Source organism: Mesoplodon densirostris, chromosome X (genome assembly GCF_025265405.1).
Source record: "Mesoplodon densirostris isolate mMesDen1 chromosome X, mMesDen1 primary haplotype, whole genome shotgun sequence".
Lineage (NCBI taxonomy): Eukaryota > Metazoa > Chordata > Mammalia > Artiodactyla > Ziphiidae > Mesoplodon > Mesoplodon densirostris.
Genome location: NC_082681.1, coordinates 100,443,007 through 100,465,238, shown reverse-complemented (window position 1 = coordinate 100,465,238; position 22,232 = coordinate 100,443,007). Strand labels below are relative to the sequence as shown.

Below are 22,232 nucleotides of genomic sequence, written 5' to 3'. Positions count from 1 at the left end.
ATATAGGTTAATATGTTTGATTTATAAAGTTTAGATAAATTAGCAAGAAAAACACTAGGCAACTAATAGGAAAATGGGGGGAAACCCAAATGGCCAATTTATAGAAGGAATACAAAAAATTAAACATGAGGAAAATGAATGCTTTCATTGGTTATCAAAAAGACAAAATAGTTCAATGAGATAACATTTTTGCCCATCAGGTCAATGAAACTTAAGCAATTAGCATGTTCAATGTTGCCAAATGCACACTGCAACAGTTAGGGATACCATTTGCTGCTAAAAGAAGACATTCTGGTAAAACCCTTCCAGAAATCAATCAGGCAACCTATGTCAAGACGCTTAAAAAATGTCTCTATCCTTTGACCAGGCAATTATATTTCTAGATGCCATTCTTAGAAAATAATCTGAAATCTGAATAAAGCTTTGGCAATAAGATACTCTTCAAAGTGTTATTTATTATAATATTTTAAAATTTGAGAAAAAAACCTTTCAACAAAAATTACTGTGTCAGGCACTAAAGGTGAACTGGAAAAAAAAAAAAAACAGTCCCAGCCCTCTTTGAGTTTAGAGCCTTTTGGCAAAGGGAAACAAATTAAACAAGTAATTATCTCAAGTCCAACAACAGGGGAATTATCAAGTAAATTATGAGACATCCAAATGATGAGATGATACACAGCCATCAGAAATTATTTACTTATACTAAAGGAAAAGCTATCAAATTATAAATGGGTATAAAAAATATATTGAAAATCTAAGAAGGGAAGCAGGACTTCTGATGGCAGGTACTAGCAATCCTAGGTACAAGCGGGGTCTGTAGCATTTTAACTTGGGGCTGCTTCCATTACCCCCACTACAACCTGTGGCATTGCAGCTCTGGGGACACTGACACTGCCATTAAAGGGAGCTGACCTGATTTGGAGCGCCAAGGGAAAGCCCCAAGCCCACAGCATTGTCGAAAACAATAGAGATCATTAGCAAACAAACATCACAGCTGCCTAAGCCTAGAATACTGGTTGGGGCAAATGAGACCTCAACCAAATACATAAAACGGAGCTCTGGAGAATGAGACAACCATATGGGGCTTAAAGCTCTGACATATTCTTGGGGTTCTGGAAGGTTGGATGCATGTGAGGCCTTGCATTAGATGCACTTTGTACAAGGAATAAGCAAGGATCAAGGAAAGAGGAGAGCTTCCCAGCTTATCTACCAGAAGGATTTCACTGTTTAGTTTGAATTTCTGTACAAGAAGAAAGTAAAAGCCAAGGCAAACTGGTAAACTGCCTGAACTTTGAAGGCGTGGACTGGGGCACACATTCAAAGTCCATGCATCTAATAACCCTACTATACTCCAGACATTATATAAGTGCTAGAGATATAAAGTCCCTGGTTCCTGCCTTTGAGAAGCTCATATTCTAATTATGGAACCAGGTGTCCAAGAAGTAATTAGAAATCTAAGAAAAAGAGAGGGTTTCAAGGGATGGAGGGGCTTTTGATTAAACATAGCTAACTGAATATAAGCATCTGTCTACCTCCCTTCAGAAGCCATGAGAGTGAAGAATTAGGAAAGATATAAACCAACAAGATCGAGAAAGTGGGAGAGAATCTGACAGTAAAAGAGAGAGGCCCACAAAATTTTAGGTGAAAAGCCTTTGAAAAAGAGGTAACTGACTTCGTTGTATCTTTCTTCTTTCTGCCAAGTACCTCCAGTGGGGCCATCTAAACTGAAGCAAGTAATAAGCTAGTCCATTCCTGAGGGCCTTAGAAAAGCAGAAGGTAAAAGTTCAAGAATTGACGCTTCCATGGACATCTGAAGGAAACAGGAATCTAATTTTTCAAAAAAAGGGAGGGGGGAATCCTTTAAAAGAGCAGTAAGACTCTCAGGTTCTTTCACCTCAACCAGAGCATCAGGCAACTGCCTTTTCTCCACACAACAGAAGACTTTCTGGAGAGGCTGAACCAGAGTCCCCAAACTCAGGAACACCGCCCATAACTGAGAACAGAAATGGGATGCTTTACTGAAAACAAAAAGTAAAAATCTGCACAGCCAATGGTGAAAGATCCAGCCCTTTCCAGACTGGGCTTCTGAATACTAGATTCGAGTTTATTACACCCAAATCCCCTCCCACAAGAGATTCAAGGAGTCCTAAGGAGAAAAACTGACTGGCTTAAGGAAAAAAAAAAAACTTCACAGTTAGTTCCTCATAAATACCCAGGTTACCCCCAGCCACATCACAGGGAAGCCCATCAGTCAACAAGCCCCACTCATGTACACTGAGTTTCCAGTCAACTATTCCATAACAGAAACAACCTCCTCAACTAGCTTGAGGGATACCTCTAACATGAAAGATACCAAGACTAAGAAATGGGAAAAGAAACTCAGTAAAAAACAGACAAGATGAGGAAGATATAATTCACATATCATAAAGTTCACCCTTTTAAAGCATACAATTCAGTGTTTTTTTAGTATATTCACAAACATGTGTCTCGATCAGTAAGCACTATCTAATTACAGAACATTTTAATAATCTCAGAAAGAAACTCCACACCCATTAGCAGTCACTCCCCATCCTCTCCCTCCCCCTCAGCCCCTGGCAACCACTAATCCAGTTTCTGTCTCCACAGGTTTGCCCATTCTGGACATTTCATTTAAATGAAATCATACAATATGTGGTCTTTTCCATCTGGCTTCTTTCACTTAGCATAATGTTTTCAAGGTTCATCCTTATGGTAGCACATATCAGCACTTCATTTCTTATTTCTTTTACGGCCGAATAATATTCCACTGTGTACAACTACCCCATTTATCCATTCATCAGTCGATGAACATCTGGGTTGTTTCCAGCTTTGGGCTATTATGAATAATGCTGCTATGGACATTGATGTACAAGTTTTTGTGTGAATATATGTTTTCAATTTTCCTTGGTATATATCTAAGAGTGGAATTCTGGGTTGTAGAACCTATATTTAACTTTCTGAGGAACTGCAAGAGTGTTTTCCACAGTGGCTGCACCATTTTACATTTCCATCAGCAATGGATGAGAGATCCAATTTCTCCACATCCTCACCAACATTTGTTATTGTCTGTCTTTCTGATTCTAGCCATCCTAGTGCATGTTTAGTCTCACTGTGGTTTAAGTTAAGTCTCATTAAGCCAAGTCTTATTGTGTTAAGTCTCACTGTGGTTTTGATTTGCATTTCCCTAATGACTAACAATGTTGAGCACCTTTTCATGTTTATGGGCCATTTGTAAATCTTCTTTGGAGAAATGTCTAATTGATGAATTTTAAATTTTATTTAACTTTAAATAGCCACATCTGGCCAGTGGCTAGAGTATTAGGCAGATGGCAGAATTTAGCATCTGGTCCCTTACCTTTGCTCAAAGTCAGGTGGGACTGCCTAGGTGACTGAAGTTCAATCCCAGCTTCATACCTCAACCTGGATGCCCCAGATGGAACTAGGAGTGAGGCAGCAAAGAGGGAGGAAAGGGAAATTGGTGCAATACCTGGAAGGAGGATGTACTTGGCACAGAGCCTGGCTCTCAAAACTTACTGTTGATGATGAAAGCAACTCATATTTATTGAGCACTTGCAAGGTGCCAGGAACTGTGCTTTATACCCACTGTCTCATTTAGTCGTTAAAACAATCCTATCAGGTAGATTCTATTGTATCCATTTTACAAATGAGGAAGCAGTTTTAGACAGATCAGGTAAGCAAGTATTAGTAATTTTACTCACCATAAAATTCTCCATCCCATTTCAACCTTAGAAATGTCTTTTCTTCATCTAGTTTAATTATAACAACGACCTGACAGTTCTCAATAGGGAAGCTAAGTGTTATTCAGGATTCCATCATTATGTTCAGCATATACTGTACAATTCTATATCTGCTAACCTATCCCAAAGGGACATTATGAGAATTAGATGGTTTTTGAAGCAGCAAAATATTAGCACTAAATGAAAATCTGAACTCCTGACTTCGTGCATTATGGGTCAGATTTTATCTTTTCTAATGTGCTCGGCTACGTCCTCCCCTTCTTTGAATTGGTTCAACAACTATATAATGAACATGCTGTCCTAGGTGTAGAGATACAGCACTGGCTATGACAGCCGTGAATCCTGACCTAATGAAGCTTAAAAGATATATTAAAGAAATATATGGTTTTAAAAGTACACAAGCTTCAATAAGTTTATGTCACATGGAGGCCTTGTTGCAGTGTCTATTTCATAATGAACCTTATCCCTTCAGCATAAGTACCCTTAAATGACACTCTCTGCCTACTAAGAAATTCTGAGTCTGAACATTATAGCCTTTCAAATGGCTTAAAATCCACACATTTGGCAGAACTACGGCAGCGGCTTCTAGGGAAGTAGCACCCAGCTCCCAAGCACGGCCAGCTGCCAATGAACAAAAGGAATTATTAAAGCTTACCTTCAGCTCTGCAGGGCTGTCCGAGACTCTTATGCACACCAAGGGAGAACAACACAGCCGGAGTCACCAGAGCACTTCTCCTGCCTGTGATTTCCCAAGTGTGGCGTGATTTCCCAAGCTTTCATCACCACCCACCCCTGACCCCTATTTCAGGTAGATAAAACAGAAATGATGAGGTTGTTCAGAAGATTTGTGTGGGTGGCTATTGTGCTGACTGGGACAATTAGGCTGCAGAACACTGCTCCCATTTAAAGAGTTCACATTTTATTCATCGCTATAAATAACAATTTAGGTTTTAAAACACTGCATTTCCACACTACATTGTACAAAACAGTAAAGCTCAAGTTCTCCTGTACATGGGTTGCTTTTGACAATAGACCTAAGTAGCCACACTCTGAGGGCTGGCCGTTGCCTGACCCTCTCTCCTTGTACCTCGCCTCCGCGATGAGTAAGCAGGGCAAAAGGTATGAATTAACTTGAATGGGAAAGCCTAAATGAAAGGTCTAACTCAATCATTTCCAGTCTCAAGCTCACTATTTCCTATGTCTTACCCAGCATCCCCTACCAAAGTAGTCAACCCAAGTTGACTGAAAGAAATTACGGACCCAAGAAACTCACCAATAATATAGCTCAGAATCATTCAGCCAACTCATGTTTCCTGACTTAAAACATCAGTCATGTACAACCAGGGAGTCACAGCTGCAAAAACACTTTTGCCTGATCTTACTAAAAGAACTAATGGAGACTGGGAGAAGGCCCCTCCCCCTTTTTTTCACTTCCTTCGGTGGTGTGGGTAGCGAGAAAGATTCCAAGTGCATCAATAAGAACAACACTGAAATTCAGTTCTTGTATTTTATATGACACTGACCACCAATTACCTTAAAGCCTGAGAGTAAGTACAAAAGAATACTGAGGGTGCATTATGATAGTCCAACTAAGGATAGAAATAGCCATTACTGGTTATGGGAAGACTAATGAAAACTCACCCAGTAAACATCCTAAGATTACCCACAGTATTCATTATCTATGTGCTCATAAACATCCTTGTGAGGTACAAGTGACTAAAGCACTCCAGGCCAAGGATAAAAATTTTCCAGATGGGATGGTGCTATTTCAGTGGCTTAGAGTACACCAAACAGCTCCCATGAATTCCTAAACTTAGCAGTCACAAAGTGGGTTTTCTCTTGGGGAAATAAAAAGGCAGCAAGAATTGGGAGAAATGAAGACTACAGTAGATAATTAAGTTAGGTTACACTAGAGTACAGCAAAACCAAGGACATACCAGTGCAAAATCAGTGAGGAAATGTCACGGAATTGTTAAACAGGCTACCACTATTACCAAACATAGAAGGAAAGGGCACAGTAGTATATTATTTTCATTCACAAGTCTCTAGTCACTGAGTAATAATTTGGTATCAGAGAGCAATGGGTTTATAGAAATAATAGGGTCAGGTGTAAAGGCCAAAAAAATAGCTGTTTGCCTATTGATTTCAGATATTTGTAGTTCAGTGTTATGGGCAAGAAAACAGTACGACTAAGGCTTCAACTTAGGCAGGGATCAGCAAACTTTTTGTGGTAAAGGCCAGAAAGTAAATATTTTAGGCTTTGCAGACCATATGGTCTCTGCTACAACTACTCAACTCTGCCCTTGTAGTGTGAAAGCAGCCACAGACATTGTTATTATTATTATTATTATTTTTTGCGGTACACGGGCCTCTCACTGTTGTGGCCTCTCCCGTTGCGGAGCACAGGCTCCGGACGCGCAGGCCCAGCGGCCATGGCTCACGGGCCCAGCCACTCCATGGCATGTGGGATCTTCCCAGACCGGGGCACGAACCCGTGTCCCCTGCATCGGCAGGCAGACTCTCAACCACTGAGCCACCAGGGAAGCCCCACGGACATTATTTAAATGAATGAGTGTGGCTGTATTCCAGAAAAACTTTATTTACAAAAGCAAGCAGTGGGCCGATTTGGCCCACGGGCCATAGTTCATTGAGCTCTGATCTAGAGTTCTAAGTCAATGGTTCTCTAACTTTAGTGGGCCTCAGAATCCCTTGGAGAACTGTTAAAATGGAGATTGCTGGGCCCCACCCCCAGAGCTTCTGATCTATACGGCTGGGGCCTGAGAATCTGCACTTCTAACAAATTCCCACGTGATACTGCTTTTGCTGGTCAGGGTGAGGTCCACACTTTGAGAACCACTGCTGTAGACCTCACTACTAAACAGGGAGTTCAACATTTTAAGTAGCTGCTGAAGTTCACACCAGATTGGCCACAAAAATTTGTCACTTGTAGTAAGTTCCAAACTTCAAAGCTCAAATAAAATTAAGTAATTTAAAGAAAAGCAAGGGGAAACACACTAGTCAGGATTTTTTTCTTCACTTTGACTTCAGTGTAAACATTACCCCATCAGTAAAATACACACAATTCTTCCTCAAATCTCTTTATTCAACATTTTTCACCCAACACGTTCCAAGTCCTATAAAGATTTGAGAAGTATTAAGCTCTAGAAATCAAACAAGAAAATAAAATCAGTTTTAAAGACAACAGTAAATGACTCTTGCAAAATCAAAAAATATTTGACAAAGCCCATTTCTAATTAGAAGTGCCTCATTTCAAAATAATACATGTAAGGTAGTTTAAGACTTGAAGAATTTTGTCATTTTATGTTCATAAGGATCAAATGAGGTAGATAATATAGCCTTTACTAACCTTCTTTTACAAGATGAAGAAACTGAGGAAAACAAACCAAATGCTGATTTGTCACAATTAAAATTTTTTCCTTAAAATACTATTTTTCCTAGTAAGTTTTAAACTGCACTAATCAAATCCAACTTGTACATGTCTTTCCAGGACTATGTCTATGAATGTGTCTTCATAGGGAAAAATATCATTCTAATAAGATCTTCAAGTCCATATTCACATTCACGGGGCTAATGCTGAAGCCATCCAGGCAAGTCTAACCAAGAAGCCTGAACTTTAATCAGATGGCAATTTAAAGCACGCTCTACCTTTAGTGCAAGTGGGTCACAGATTATGGAAGTGTAGTGATCCCTTCTCAGCAGTACAATAGAAACACTCAGCAATGGGAGAAATACTATTAATGGAGATAATCCAAAAAGTAGAGCAGCAAGCCTAGAATCTCCCTCTCCAGATTCCCAGGCTCTTTCTGCAACAGTGATAATGTATTCATTTGAATAGATATTTACACAAATCATTTTCACATCCATTTTAAGAGGGAAATGTTTTTAAAAAAGAAAGAAAAAAGGAAAGAAATATAATCTACAATACGTATGGTCAGTAGACGTTTTTTTCCATTCTTATTAGCATGCTTTTAAAAGTATTACATATGTTGATTATAATGTGAGATAATTACATTCTCACTTTAACCTGTGATCTGAATACTCCCATAACAATTTTTTTTAATTTACATGAAATATAATTAAAGAAAGTCCTTAGTGAAAACGCCTTCTTATTTGTTTTACAAGTATCTATTTTACAAGTGACTGAAGAAAAAAATATTAAAGATAATCTCAAATTCAATGCCAGATATTACTGCTGGGACAAAAATCCAGTTAAGACAATATTAAGCCTAAGAAGACCAGTAAAGATTCTACATAAATAAAAGCTCACCATTCTGCTTCTGAACTAATGGCTCAGATGGAATTCAGCAAAAACTTCTAACCTAAATAACGTAATATAAGTAATACTGTCCACAGATTATCATAGGAAGAGATGCCTTTTACTGTCCTCTGAAGCCAACCTAAGAAGTATTTTCATCAAAGTAAGTGGTCTAAATAGATTCCAACATGATCATTCTTCCACTTGACAATGTAACATGATCTAGTAGATGAAATGCTGTTCTGTAAATGTAGGTAATTTGGATTCAGTGCCCAATCGTATCAGAGACTACAACTTTAGAATCCTTCCACCTCATTTTGCTTGTGTTTAAGAGTTGGACACTGCTGCCTTAATAAAATTTGGGGAAGTTACATAAAAGAACACTATAATATCCATAAATCCTATATATGGCTGTTTCCTAAATATATATTCTGGGATTCTCCTCGTCTCAGTTTTGAAATTTCACATTATGAACAGTTAATTCACCTTTCATATATCCAAATGCAAAGACAAAAGCTGATACAAAATTCCCTCTTTTAACATAATCTTTGGAGCTTTTCTCAACACGGCAAAATCAGACCAGTCTTGCAAACAAATTATGTAAATCTATAAGCTCAAAGAATGCTATCTTTCCTATGTACATAAGAGGCAATGACAGTTTTTTTAAGCCACAAAGCACTCTAAATAGTGTATGTTTACTACCACAAAATGTATCGAGTGAAATGAATTTCAGACACAAAACAGAATTTGAAGTTTTATTTACACTACACACCCTAATCCCAAATAATGACTCTAGCAAGGGCTCTTGGTGAAGTCATAAAATATACATAGATGGCACATCACAACTTTCCAATTAGGGATGGAGATTTAGCTAGTGATGTTTCCCCTAACTTTATTGAAGCTAATATTTTGAAAAAATCTTCCATTTCTGACAATTTCTAGTATGTTCTCAACTCTGCTTTCATCCATTCTACAGGCAATAAGCAAGAATGAAGGGAACAGTTTTTTTCAGGCACTCCACATTTATACTGCCTCCAGTCAGACAATCTTAGAAGAATTTTAATGGGTTTCTTCCCCTTTAACCAAGGATCAAAAAGAGAATCCAGGGCTTCCCTGGTGGCGCAGTGGTTGAGAGTCCGCCTGCCGATGCAGGGGACACGGGTTCGTGCCCTGGTCTGGGAAGATCCCACATGCCGCGGAGCGGCTAGGCCCGTGAGCCATGGCTGCTGGGCCTGCATGTCCAGAGCCTGTGCTCCGCAACGGGAGAGGCCACAGCAGTGAGAAGCCCACGTAATGCAAAAAAAAAAAAAAAAAAAAGAGAATCCAAAAGCAGTAAAAACAAACAAAACAAACAAACAAAAAAAAAAAACCCTAAATGTACAGTACTTCCCCATTTAACAGTGAAAACAGTTCGGTGGACCAGTCTTAATTTCTTTATATTTTGGTAGAAACAATCTACCTACTATGGGGTTACTGAGACCACTGAAAGAACCACCCAACCTTGAGGGTAAACAAGAATGGGAACTGGACAGTCAGCTCCAGTTTCATTTTTAATCTACAACAGGATCAGCAAACTACAGCCCAAGGGCCAAATCTAGCCCACCACCTATTTTTGTAAATAAAGTTTTATTGGAACTCAGCCATACATTTGTTTTCACATGGTTGTCTTCACACTACAACGGCAGAGTTGAGTAGCTGTGACAGATGTGTGGCTCGTCAAGCCTAAAATATTTACTATCTGGTAGTTTACAGATAGTTTGCCAACCCTTGTTCTACAACATCTAAAACTGTTGAAAATCAGTATAAATATGTCTGTGAGATAAAAGGTTGACCAACAACCCATAAAATTTGCTTTATGTCACAGTGTGTAGAACAGACTCTGTAGGCAAGCTGTGACAGTACTCCCCTGATTAAAAAGCATCTAACTGGGCTTCCCTGATGGTGCAGTGGTTAAGACTCCACCTGCCAATGCAGGAGACACGGGTTCGAACCCTCGTCCGGGAGGATCCCACGTGCTGCAGAGCAGCTAGGCCCGTGCACCACAACTGCGGAGCCTGCGCTCTAGAGCCCGCGAGCTACAACTACTGAAGCCCTCACACCTAGAGCCCATGCTCCGCAACAAGAGAAGGCACCGCAATGGGAAACCCACGCACCACAACAAAGAGTAGCCCCCACTCGCCATAACTGGAGAAAGCCTGCAAGCAGCAACGAAGACCCAATACAGCCAAAAATAAAAACAAATAAATTAATTAATTTTTTAAAAAAGCATTCTAACCCTCATAGATTGCTGGTGGGAATGTAAAATGGTACAGACACTTTAGAAAACAGTTTGACATTCCTCAAAAAGTCAAAGAGAGTTACCATTTGACCCAGCAATTCCACTCCTAAGTATAAACCCAAGAGAAATAAAAACAAAACTTGTACATGAATGTCCATAGAAGGATTAATTATAATAGCCAAAAGGTGTAAACCACCCAAATGGCCCATCAATTGACAAATGGATCAACAAATGTGGTCTAGCCACACAATAGGATATTATTGGGCCTTAAAAAAGGAATGAAGTGCTGATACATCTACAACCTGGATGAACCTTGAAAATATTATGCTTAGAAAAAGAAGCCAGTCACAAAAGACATGTTGTATGACTCCATTTGCATGAAATGTCCAGAATAGGTACATCTGTGGAGACAGAAAGTAGATTAGTCATTACCTGGCGTAGGGAAGGATGGGGAGTAAGAGTTAAAGTATACAGGGTTTCTTTCGGGGGTGATGAGAATGTTCAAAAATTTATTATGGTCACCATGCACAACCCTGTGAATATACTAAAAACCACTGAATTGTACACTTTAAACGGGTGAACTGTATGGTGTGTGAATTATATCTCAAAAAGGTGTTATCCAAAACAAGGCGTTCTATTAATCTGCTAAAACATCTAAAATCAGAATATTAGAGTGTTATATGTAGGAATATCTCTTAAAAGACAACCAGTCTCTGCTTATACTAAATGACAAGCAGTGTAACAGTACCGAAGAGCAGGCACTTAGACCATGTATACTCAGGTGCAAATCCCCACATTGCCACTATTATTGCCACTTTGCCCAGGGCAAGTTACTAATCTCCTTATTCCTCAGTTTTCTCATCTGTAAAATGGGGAGGGGGGTGATTGCCTCAAAAGAAGGTCTGTGGCCAAAGTTAAATTAGAAAAATATAAAGAATTTAACACCATGTCCAGCACGTAATGAGCACTCAAACCATAGGATCTGAGAACAACAACAAATTCCTAAAGTTGTCCCTGAAAACTTTAGCTTTATACTTACTGTTTGAATTTTTTATGTTACCTGTGTCACTGAAACTAAAATAGGAGCTGTGAACCTAAAACTGCTCTAAAGAATAAGGATTATTAATTTAAAAAATAAACTAGGGTGAACATTTTCAACAACTTTAAGATTTCTTTTATTTTCCCTACCTGTATTCCTCTACTCCTTTTTCTAAACGAGACAGGCCTGAAAAGATTAAATAAGTTACCTAGGAAGCTTGACATCATTCAGCCCTACCTCCTCTGTAAAGATTTCCCCAACTTCCTTCTCCTACTAGGTGGTCACAGTCTCTGGATTGCTCACTTAACACACTCTCCTTCAACTCCTGACTGAGTACTTACTATGTGTCAGTTGCCGACTTATGCTGAGGATACTAGATGAACCAGTCAGATGCGACCCTGACCTTAACAGGACTTAAGTCTAGTTAGAATAGGCTTTAACTGTTTGTCAAATTCTCTCATGGACTGAGGGGTCCTTGAAACCAGAGAACTAGGGTATTTGGTGAATAATAATGATAATGGCAATTTAAATAACAACCTTTAGACATTTTACATACACCATGTTATTCAATCCGCACAAGCCCCCTGCAAGGTATATGCTATCACAACCATTTTACATATAAAGAAACTGAGGCTCAGAGAGGTTAACTACCTTGCCCAGGCTCACACAGCTAGAAATGAATACATAAATGAAAAAATGAATGAATGTTAATTAGCACCACTAACAGTTTTACACACATGGTAGAAAAGAATGTTCATTTCACCATATTATTTATGTAATAGAGCCTGTGTTTAGCATTGAGAAAGTGCACATTTGGAAATTGTTGAAACTTATCTACATAGCTGCCAAAAGTAATTTGAGTATCTCAGAGACATTCTAGAAATAAAAAATACTTATGCTGCACTTCACAATCACTAATCCATGCAAATGGCTCATGAAGCAGCCATCTTCATTCCTTCTATAAATAAGGAGAAAATGGTGACAATGTACCCAAAGGTTACCAGATCAGATCTTAGGGGGCTGCCTTACAAGCTACAAAGCACTGTGGATCCATATGCTTGGGGGAAAGTAGGTACCAAGCCGAATACAGATTCAACATAGTATATTTTGGATATTATTAAACTACAGAGAGAGAGAGAGAGAACACAATCATCATTCCTAAATGTAAATGATTCAAATATTCAAAACAAAGATAACAAAGTTAAACAAAGTATATCAAAAGAGGGCCTCCCTGGTGGTGCAGTGGTTGAGAGTCCACCTGCCGATGCAGGGGACACGGGTTCGTGCCCCGGTCCGGGAAGATCCCACATGCTGCGGAGCGGCTGGGCCCGTGAGCCATGGCCGCTGAGCCTGCGCGTCCGGAGCCTGTGCTCTGCAGCGGGAGAGGCCACAACAGTGAGAGGCCCGCGTAACGCAAAAAAAAAAAAAAAAAAGTATATCAAAAGAAATAAAAAAGAAAATGTGTAACAGAATACAAGAAGTTGAAATGAAATAATATGCACTTAGATACAAAGAAACTGGCTTAAGTGCGACAAAATAATTGTTTCTTATTGTGAGTGGATGTGGACAACTAAAAAAAGCCAATGAACAAATTTAGCTGTCGGGGGCGGGGATGGAGGGAAGAGGGATGTAAAAGGGGAGGAGAGTACTACAATTATCCAACTGGGACCAGAAACCTTGAGGCAAGGAAGAATTCAGTTCCCTATAGGTGAAGGATTTAATAAAAGAACAATGGTTTGACAAATATCAAGAACTTAAAAGTATCTAAAATTTACTGTATTTCATTAAAGGTATCCATTTAATTGAAAGTTATGCACCAAGCTTGGGAATCAAAAAGACCTAATTTGGGCCTCCCTGGTGGCGCAAGTGGTTAAGAGTCCGCCTGCCGATGCAGGGGATACGGGTTCGTGCCCCGGTCTGGGAGGATCCCATATGCCGCGGAGCGGCTGGGCCCGTGAGCCATGGCCGCTGGGCCTGCGCATCCGGAGCCTGTGCTCCGCAACGGGAGAGGCCACAACAGTGAGAGGCCCACATACCGCAAAAAGAAAAAAAAAAAAAAAAAGACCTAATTTTAGGAAAGCCAAATGGTTTTACCTAAAAGCCAGCCATCAGAATCTGCAAAACACAATTCTAGTGAAAAAAAATGTACTTTTTTTTAACCCTAAGTATGTTGGTGTTGAGATAGATTCACAGAGAGACAGTATAATATTACCAACATCCACAGAAATGAAGCCAGAATCTCGCATTTAGTCACACCATGATGGAATATTAAACATTATATTCATTTTGATAGATGCTTTAAATTGCCTCTGTTATAGATAAGCCTTTTCTTGGTCCTCAATCAGTGTGCTGGCATTTTACATTATTGATCTGCCCAACCTCGAGACTTCTGTGATGTCCAGCTATCCCGATTCTTCTAACTCTGTGAGTTACACTCCAAACCACAACACCTCCCCCCCGAGCTCCATCAACCCCCAAGAACTCATTCATTCATAGTTTAACTTCCACACAGTTGATTCCCAAATATTCACTATCATTCCAGACCTCTCCCGCAAACTCCACCTGTATATTTCCAGCAATGATCACTTAGAAATGGTCTGCACTCAATTCAAAGACAAAGTACCAATCCATATCATGGAATACTAGGCAGCAGGCTAAGGGGAGACAGAGTTAGACAGATATATAGATGGATATGGAAAGGCCATCAGATACACTATTCTCAATGTAAAATGAGTATTTCAGGTTTTTTTTTAACAAAAAACTTCCAGAAAGGTTGTACAAAAACTGGACAATGGTTACCTCTGGAGAACAGAGCTATGGATGGTGGGAGAAAGGAGAGAGATTCACTATTTACCTTTGCATCATCTATATTTTAAAATTCATTTTATAGGGGCTTCCCTGGTGGCGCAGTGGTTGAGAGTCCGCCTGCCAATGTAGGGGGCGCGGGTTCGTGCCCCGGTCCGGGAGGATCCCACGTGCCGTGGAGCGGCTGGGCCTGTGAGCCATGGCCGCTGAGCCTGCGCGTCTGGAGCCTGTGCTCCGCAGCGGGAGAGGCCACAGCAGTGGGAGGCCCGTGTGCCACCAAAAAAAAAAAAAAATTCATTTTATAATTTTATAAAAACTAGTTAATTAATTTTTTAAAGTAATGGAATATTATTAAATCTCAAAATTGGAAACATATATGAACTTTAAGTCAAAACTAGCTTCAGAAGCGAAATCTTCCCAGTATAGAAAGTCAAAGAGAGACTCTCTTATGCTGATTTGGGCTCTATAACCAATCATAGCATAACACAGTCGGCCCTCCACCGGGTTCTGTATTCGCATATTCAACCAACTGTGGAATGAAAATATTCGAAAAAAAATTCCAGAAAGTTCCAAAAAGCAAAACTTGAATTTGCCTCTCGGCATCTACTTACATAGAATTTACACTGTATTAGGTATTATAAGTAATCCAGAGATGACTTAAAGTATAAGAGAGGATGTGCATTAGTTACATGCAAATACTATGCCATTATATATAAGGGACTTGAGCATCCACGGATTTTGGTATTAGTGTGTGCGGGGGAGAGGGATCCTAAAACCAATCCCCTCACATACCAAGGGACTGGCCATCAGGGTAATTACATTTTACTCAGTTGAAAGATGGGATACCCAGATAAATGGGTGACTCTGGGAGAGAAAGGAAAGCAGGTCCTTTACCACCTTGAACCCTGTAGTATAAATCCAATGCCATATTTGATGGTTTAGAATATGCACTCTCAGATGCAACTAAAAAATAAAACCAAAAATGTGAGAGCTGTACACCCCATCAGCTTGTGGCTATGGTTAGGTACCTGCTCTGCAGCAGTAACTCAGTCACTTGATTACTTAGGTGTGCAGTGTTGGCAGACAGCTGAGACGCTCACCACTCAGCAGCTGTGGTTCAGTATACAGTTTTCAGAGTCAGAGAAAACAATTTCAGTATTTTTATCACAGGATATAGGAATAACTGCCCTGTGGAAACAACCCCACCCCACTCCCAACAAACACCTATCTCTGAAACCTCATTACTTCTAGTTTGGCAAGTTAGGAGTAATAAGTCAACTATTCTGTCTGTTGGGGTAGGGGAATCAGAAGGAAAAAGCTGGAGAGTAAAAGGGGTGGAGAAAGTTCCAAAATAAATTATAGTTCGGATGGATGGTCAAGATTCTACATTTCCATGCATAAACTTATCAGTTTGGTGGCAAACACTGGTATTTCATTAGAGAGAAAGACAAAAAGAACACAATAGATGAGAAAATGAACCGTAGTATGGAACCTCTACTGAAGAGGTAAGAAATTTAACCAGAAAGTCGAACAATTAAAATTTGCAGTAAATAGGGAATTCCCCGGCAGTCCAGTGGTTAGGACTCCACGCTTCCACTGCAGGGTGCCCGAGTTCAATTGCTGGTCAGGGAACTAAGATCCCGCAAGCCGTGTGGCACGGACAAGAAAAAAATTTTTGCAGTAAATAAGCTCTGAAAATGAAGACATACGCCTTATTTTAAGGAAACTCACTGCAGCATTTTCACAACTGGAATCAACAGCAGAATGCAGCATGAAATGAACGGACTTTAGAACTGGTAGGATTCCCATGTGATCTTGGGCAAGTTACTCACCCCACTCTGAATCTCAGTGTTTTCTGTAAAATGGGAACAATGAAAGGAGATAACATATGTAAAATGCCTAATATTAGAAGGCATAAATGGCAACTTCCCTTACGAAGTAGGCATGTTAAGTTATAAAAGATTTTTTTTTACTTGTGGACAATCTATGTCAAAGTTCCTTTAAACTGCTTCTGCCACATTTAAAATGTGAAAACATTTACAAAAATGCAATAATTCAAGGACAATCTCAAAAAGTGAGGTACACTTGCTTCTTTAATTTATTGAGTAGAGCTGTAACTGAAGATGGTTGAAAGAATTTTCAATTTAAAGGAAATATCCAAAAACACAAGGGACATTAGAGAGATGCAGTATGGCAGGTGAAACTGTTGCAGATACAAGGGGAAAATGGAAAGGGGTGAACTGCATGTGTCAAGGCTAGAGAACATGTCAGTCATGGAAGGTAAGGGAATCACAGGAAGCATTATGAAGACGACGTGCAAACCACACTTTAGGAACTCCAAGTCCTAACGCAGTCTGTAAAAAGCGGACGTGAAGATACTCTGAGAAGGTTGTGCACAGGCAGAAAAGCAACTGAGTGGCTCAGTTCCCTCCAAAGTGGTCCCAGAATCAAACTCCATCAACAGGAATCAACACTGCTTACCTCCTCCCAGTAAGGCCTGCCCCACAGCTTGGATGTTCCTGGGGCACCAGCACTTTAGCTGGTGATTGTGTTTCTTTTCCCTTGTTACATGACTGTCACTCTGATCAAGCACTTCTTTCGTGGAACATATACTCATTTCTGGAAAAATCTTGGTTACTTCAGGCTCACACTTGACCTTTTCCTAACATTAAAAACTCGTTTACCTGGGGCTTCCCTGGTGGCGCAGTGGTTGAGAGTCTGCCTACCGATGCAGGGGACACAGGTTCGTGCCCCGGTCCGGGAAGATCCCACATGCCGCGGAGCGGCTCGGCCCGTGAGCCATGGCCGCTGAGCCTGCGCGTCCGGAGCCTGTGCTCCGCAACGGGAGAGACCACAGCAGTGAGAGGCCCGCGTACCGCAAAAAAAAAAAAAAAAAAAAAAAAAAAAAAAAATCGTTTACCTACCACATCTAGCTAAAATTCCCAGGGAAGGTGTTCCAACATGACGTAACACTCCCCACTGTGGTACTAGAAACCCAAATCACTGGGCAAATCAATATATGTGAAAGCACAGTAATTAGGACAAATTAGCAAAGCTGAATTTTTCCCTATGCTAAATTATATATTTTACATATTATTAATCTGGTATTTACATAAAGGCTGCATTTAACTCAATTCTCTGGCAAACAGCATTATTGGAATTGCAAGTATGAGATTTAAAGTATATAAGCAACTTAACTATACCCTTTTAATAGAGTGTATGTCCAAACACAATCCATACTAAACTGATAGATTTCTTAATATTAAATTAAGTCATTATAGTAGATAGCCATCATCAACTGTTATTGAAGCAATCCTTGTTCTCATTGTCATCAGACAATCACCATGTTAGCATTAGGTGAGTGTCATAAATTAATGTGAATCTTAAAAGACCCAAAAAAATCAAAGCCAAACATAGGCTGAAACAAAATTCTTATACAATAAGGCTCAGGAACACAATGTAGAGAAAAAAAAATCCACGTCTTGGTCTTTTGGCTTCAATACTTCCCCCAAAACATTTATTCTAGTTTTTAAAAACCGTAAGCGTCTGAAAAGCCAGTCCCAAAATATTACATACATAACCTAAGTTTTAAACCAATGACTCTCAATCATAGCTGCACATGAGAATCACTTAGAGAGCATTAAAAAAAAAAATACCAATGACCAGGACCCACTTCCAGAGATTCTGATTTCATTGCTCTGACACAAGCCCCTTGAATTGATCTTTTTAAAAGCTCCCCTGGTGATTCTAATATGCAGCCAGGTGGAGAACCACTACTTTAATACAGCCTTTTGGGACAATAATTGCTCTGAGGTTGATAAACATGCTTTTTGCCTTTTAATGAGATTTTATTAAAACTACTCAATTCACTCCATAGCTAATGAGCAACTGTTACATTGCAGGCACTGTGTTAAGAGAAAGATGTGTAAGATATATTCCCTGCCCTCAAGAAGCTCCCTGTTAGCTAGGTAGAGAGACCCATAAATAAGTAACTGTAATTAAATATGATAAGTGCTCTTGAGGTGTAAGCAAATACAGCATGCCTCACAAACTTGCATGTCATCCTTGAGCAGGGGTCATGCTGCATCATTCCAATTTTAGTTTATGTCCTACCAAAGCAGGAAAGTCAGAAGTTACAGGTTACTAAATACTGAGGCAAATATTCAGCCTACACAAGGCGTAAAGTGTACATTTTGCTATTCTCTTTCACAGAAACCGCTGTACCATGAAGGTAGGCATTTTTATGTTTTAATTTGGATGAATCATTTTAAAATTTCCTTCATGTAATATTACTGATTATGCACTTGCCTATAAAACCATCAATTTGCAAAAGATACAGTAAATGCATACAACCATAAAAATTAGCTGATTGCCTGTATTTGCATAATACCTTTCCTTTCCAGTAATTGCTACATTTGCTAAGGCAAGAAGTTTTGGGACAATGACAGCATTGCAGGTTTGTTTCAGTCTCTTGAAAGATGTTACATGGGAAAATGTCATGGAAACAATAGGCATTCAAGGACCATTTGTAAGACTTTCAAAAATAAAAAGCACAGGGGAAAAGAGTTTAAATTTTTTAAAAAAGATATGGCATTCTCCCAATATTCATAATGGATCAGGCACCCGATTCCCTGTAAGTTAATGGATGAGTGAGTGAGTAGATAAGTAGTGAGGCAGGAGAGTGAGTGCGTGGTCAACTGATGGTAAAAAGGTGAAATCCATTTTAAAGCACTTCAGTGAAAATTTAAACCTGTTAAGCCCTAGGGGTCAAAAACAACTTGTGATACTAATTTGTTATAAAAGAAAAATCACAATTCCAGAGAACTTGGATAGAAATCAACAAGGTTTTCGGTACAAGTGAGGGCTTTCTGTTTAAATCCAGAGTTGAACAAATTCTGAGTTAAAATGCATGCTGTCAGAGATGCTGCAAGAAAATCTCAAGTGAATTTCAATTTCCAGATCAATATATGCTGAGACAATTTACCGGAGAAAACCTTCAACCTTTACACAGGGTGAGGAACACTATCATTACATTCTCTGCCACAAAGGCTACCTTGAATTCATTATTTCACGGAATGACATATTATAAGCGGCACTGGCCAAGTCAGATTTTGTAGGATATGAATGAGAGTTCATGTTCACAGTAGTTAAGGTAGCCATAGAGGAACTATCACCTCAAAATTAGCTTGCTCCCCATCCTTATGCAGCTGTGAAGCAACAGAGGAGATGAATCTAGTTCTACCAGAGGCGTTTCCTGAAAATATTCTATCAATTATAAGTCAGCAGAATACTGACTGTGCTAATGTGATGCTGACCACTTCTTTTCGATATCCAGAGAGTCACATCATCATTCTTTCAGACCTCAAGGAATCAGAACTAGTTACTAACATTGATTCAATGATGCCTATTTTCCGTTATCACAACAGAATTAACATTTTAATCTCACATTTTCCGATTATGACTTTGCTGGCTCATTTAAATCAAATATAACTAAGACACAACAAACATCATTCCCCCCATGCACACACACACACACATAATTATTTGGGGGCTTTGGGGAAACACCTAATTTACCTTCACTGGGTGCCAAGAATGAAGAAACCAAGGAGACTTTTTTTTTTGACATATTTGTCTCTCTAGAACTGTGCTATTCACATGTGGCTACTGAGCACTTGAAATGTGGCTAATTCAAATGAGGAACTGAATTTTTAATTTTATTTAATTTTAATTTAGAAAGAGATACCTGATTCAGTTACTAGAAAACTTTTAGGTATGTTTGGAACAACTTGGGTATGTGAATCTACTTTTGCAAATGCAAATTTTATGAAACTTAAATACAGAACAAGTATTTACGATGAAAGTTTAGCTTAGTGTCAGAATTGAGATGTGTGGTTAGTGTAAAATACACATTGGATTTTGAAGAGTATGAAAGAAACGATGTAAAATAGCTCACTAATGATTTCTATACTGACCACATGTTGAAGTGATAATAGTCTGGATCTACTGGGTAAAAGAAAATATTTTATTAAAATTAATTGCACCTACTTGCTTTTAATCTTTTTAATGTGGCTATTAGAAATTTTACATATATAAAATTACATATGGGGCTCACATTATATATTTTTTGGACCACTCTGCTTTAGAGCACTTCCACAACCACTTTACCAGGGCGCATTAGGATATCCTTCTTCCAGTAGATAGGCTGGTCATGTAACAATAGGGGCAAGGAGTAACACGTCCTTGTATCAACTGGGTCTGAGGAAAGTGTGTAGCAAGCTCTACCCACAATTTCACCATGTGAGGAGACACTGTAATACCTCAGCATGAAAGGAAAATAATAAGTTATCAGCACTTAAACAAATTGAAATCCAGTACTGCAGACAACTTAAAAGAGATAGAGCCAACTGCTCTAAGGTCTTGCTATCATTTCCCAACTGCGGACCTTAAAATAGACGATAAAGCACCGCTTCCAAAAAGAGGCAAAAGATTTCAATGGTAGCTATCTAGTAATCCTTAATAACTAAGCAAAAATTTCTCTTAAATCTTATCTCCTCAACTTCTAAAGCCACAGAATACACGCTGAACTAGGAAATCAACTTCAGATCGCCAGCATTTCCCTCACAAGCAAATTAGCAGGATTGTGCACTTGGAATACTGTTTGACAAGAATGAAAAGGAAACTATTCAAAACAGATTTAAGAAATGGACAATTAGATGAGGAACTGCAGATTTAATTCTCAATCAGCACTGTGATTAATCTGATTCCCTGCTTTTCCCTGGTGTAATTATACAACACAGATGAAAGGATGAGCATTTGGACTGTCAGTTCTATATTCTGGACCAGCCCGGTGACTCAAAGCAGACGGCGCTACCACGCTAAGCACCATCCCAACAACAGTCGAGGGAAGCCTCGAACACTGATTTAACAGTCATTGCATAACGAGGCATTAAAAATTCGGAAACCCCCAACTCTTTCCACGTTGGTCTACACCAGGTGAAAAATTTGCTGAAACTGAACGCACCCCGTCTTAAATGACCCCCTCCAATCCGGGCATGGGGTGAACACAAAGGCATCTATCTAATACCCTGCACAATAGACACACACCCCACAATTTAAAACCCTGGACGTTCTTTCTCTATCTCTCCACGGAAGCAAAGGAAATGCAAGCTGCTCTTTTCGTTAATGGCCTGTGGTACACGCAAGGTTAACAATAAGCCCAACTGTTCCCAGGAAGCAACTATAAAATTGGCTCTGCCACGTCCCTGTGCAACCGTCAGATAAAATGCCGACAGCAGATTTCAGCCGGCCCCACGCCTCACGGGGTGGCCAACCTCTGCTCGTCGGCCTCCACGGATCGCCGAGAAGCCCCCAGACACCCACCCCGCGGGGGGTTCAGGTACACGTCTATAAATACTCCCGGGTGAAGAGGACGAGGGAGGAGGGGAGCAGGGCAGGGCAGGGGGCAGGCCCCTGGCGGGTGCGGGTGCGGGAGGACCCAGGCATCACTGAAATGCATTTTCCCACACTCCCGCTCCCTCGCGTAGAGACTCACTTGCCGATCACCTCGCACAGCTCGTACACATCCTCGAACAGCACGTCGTCGTCGGCCATGGTCCGGAGGGGACAGTGGCCGCAGCGTGGAGGGCTCCGAAAACGGGGGGTGGGGGCGCCAAAGAGCTCAGTGCCCGGCCCCTGGCTCGCCTCCTCCCCTCAGGACCCGCGAGCCCTCGGTGCCGAGGACACTCGAGCGGGGCGGCGAGGCCCGGAGACTGCGGCGCCTTCCTCTGCGGGCGACCGCCCCGGCGCGGGCGGCAGGGCCGGGGCGCTGGAGCGAGGGCGGCCCGGGCCCGGCGCCGCCCGCCCGCCCGCTGCTCCTCGCGCTGCTCGGGCCGCGCTGCCCGGCGTGCGGATCCTCGGGGACCGCGCGGCGCCTCGCTCTCCTCTCGTCAGCCCGCGCGGGCCGCGAGGCCGCGACCGCTCCCTCGGTCGAGGCAGGCTCCGGCGCGGCGCGGGGCAGCTCGGGCTACAGGGGGGGCCGCGGCAGGACCATGGAGGGAAGAC

At 40.6% G+C, this 22,232-nt stretch overlaps 1 protein-coding gene and 1 pseudogene across 8 annotated transcripts in view; both read right to left on the bottom strand.

The window, feature by feature from the left end:
• Positions 1–22,004, bottom strand: part of CASK (calcium/calmodulin dependent serine protein kinase) — a 400,881-nt gene extending 378,877 nt beyond the window's left edge. For all 8 annotated transcript variants that reach the window (XM_060086299.1, XM_060086301.1, XM_060086303.1 and 5 more), the window contains exon 1: positions 21,724–22,004. In XM_060086299.1, the coding sequence (XP_059942282.1) occupies positions 21,724–21,782 (59 nt within the window). In that variant the 5' untranslated portion in view covers positions 21,783–22,004. The remainder of the gene's footprint in view (positions 1–21,723) is intronic.
• LOC132482780 (U6 spliceosomal RNA) lies at positions 18,200–18,294 on the bottom strand (annotated as a pseudogene).
• Positions 22,005–22,232: the final 228 nt, after the last annotated feature.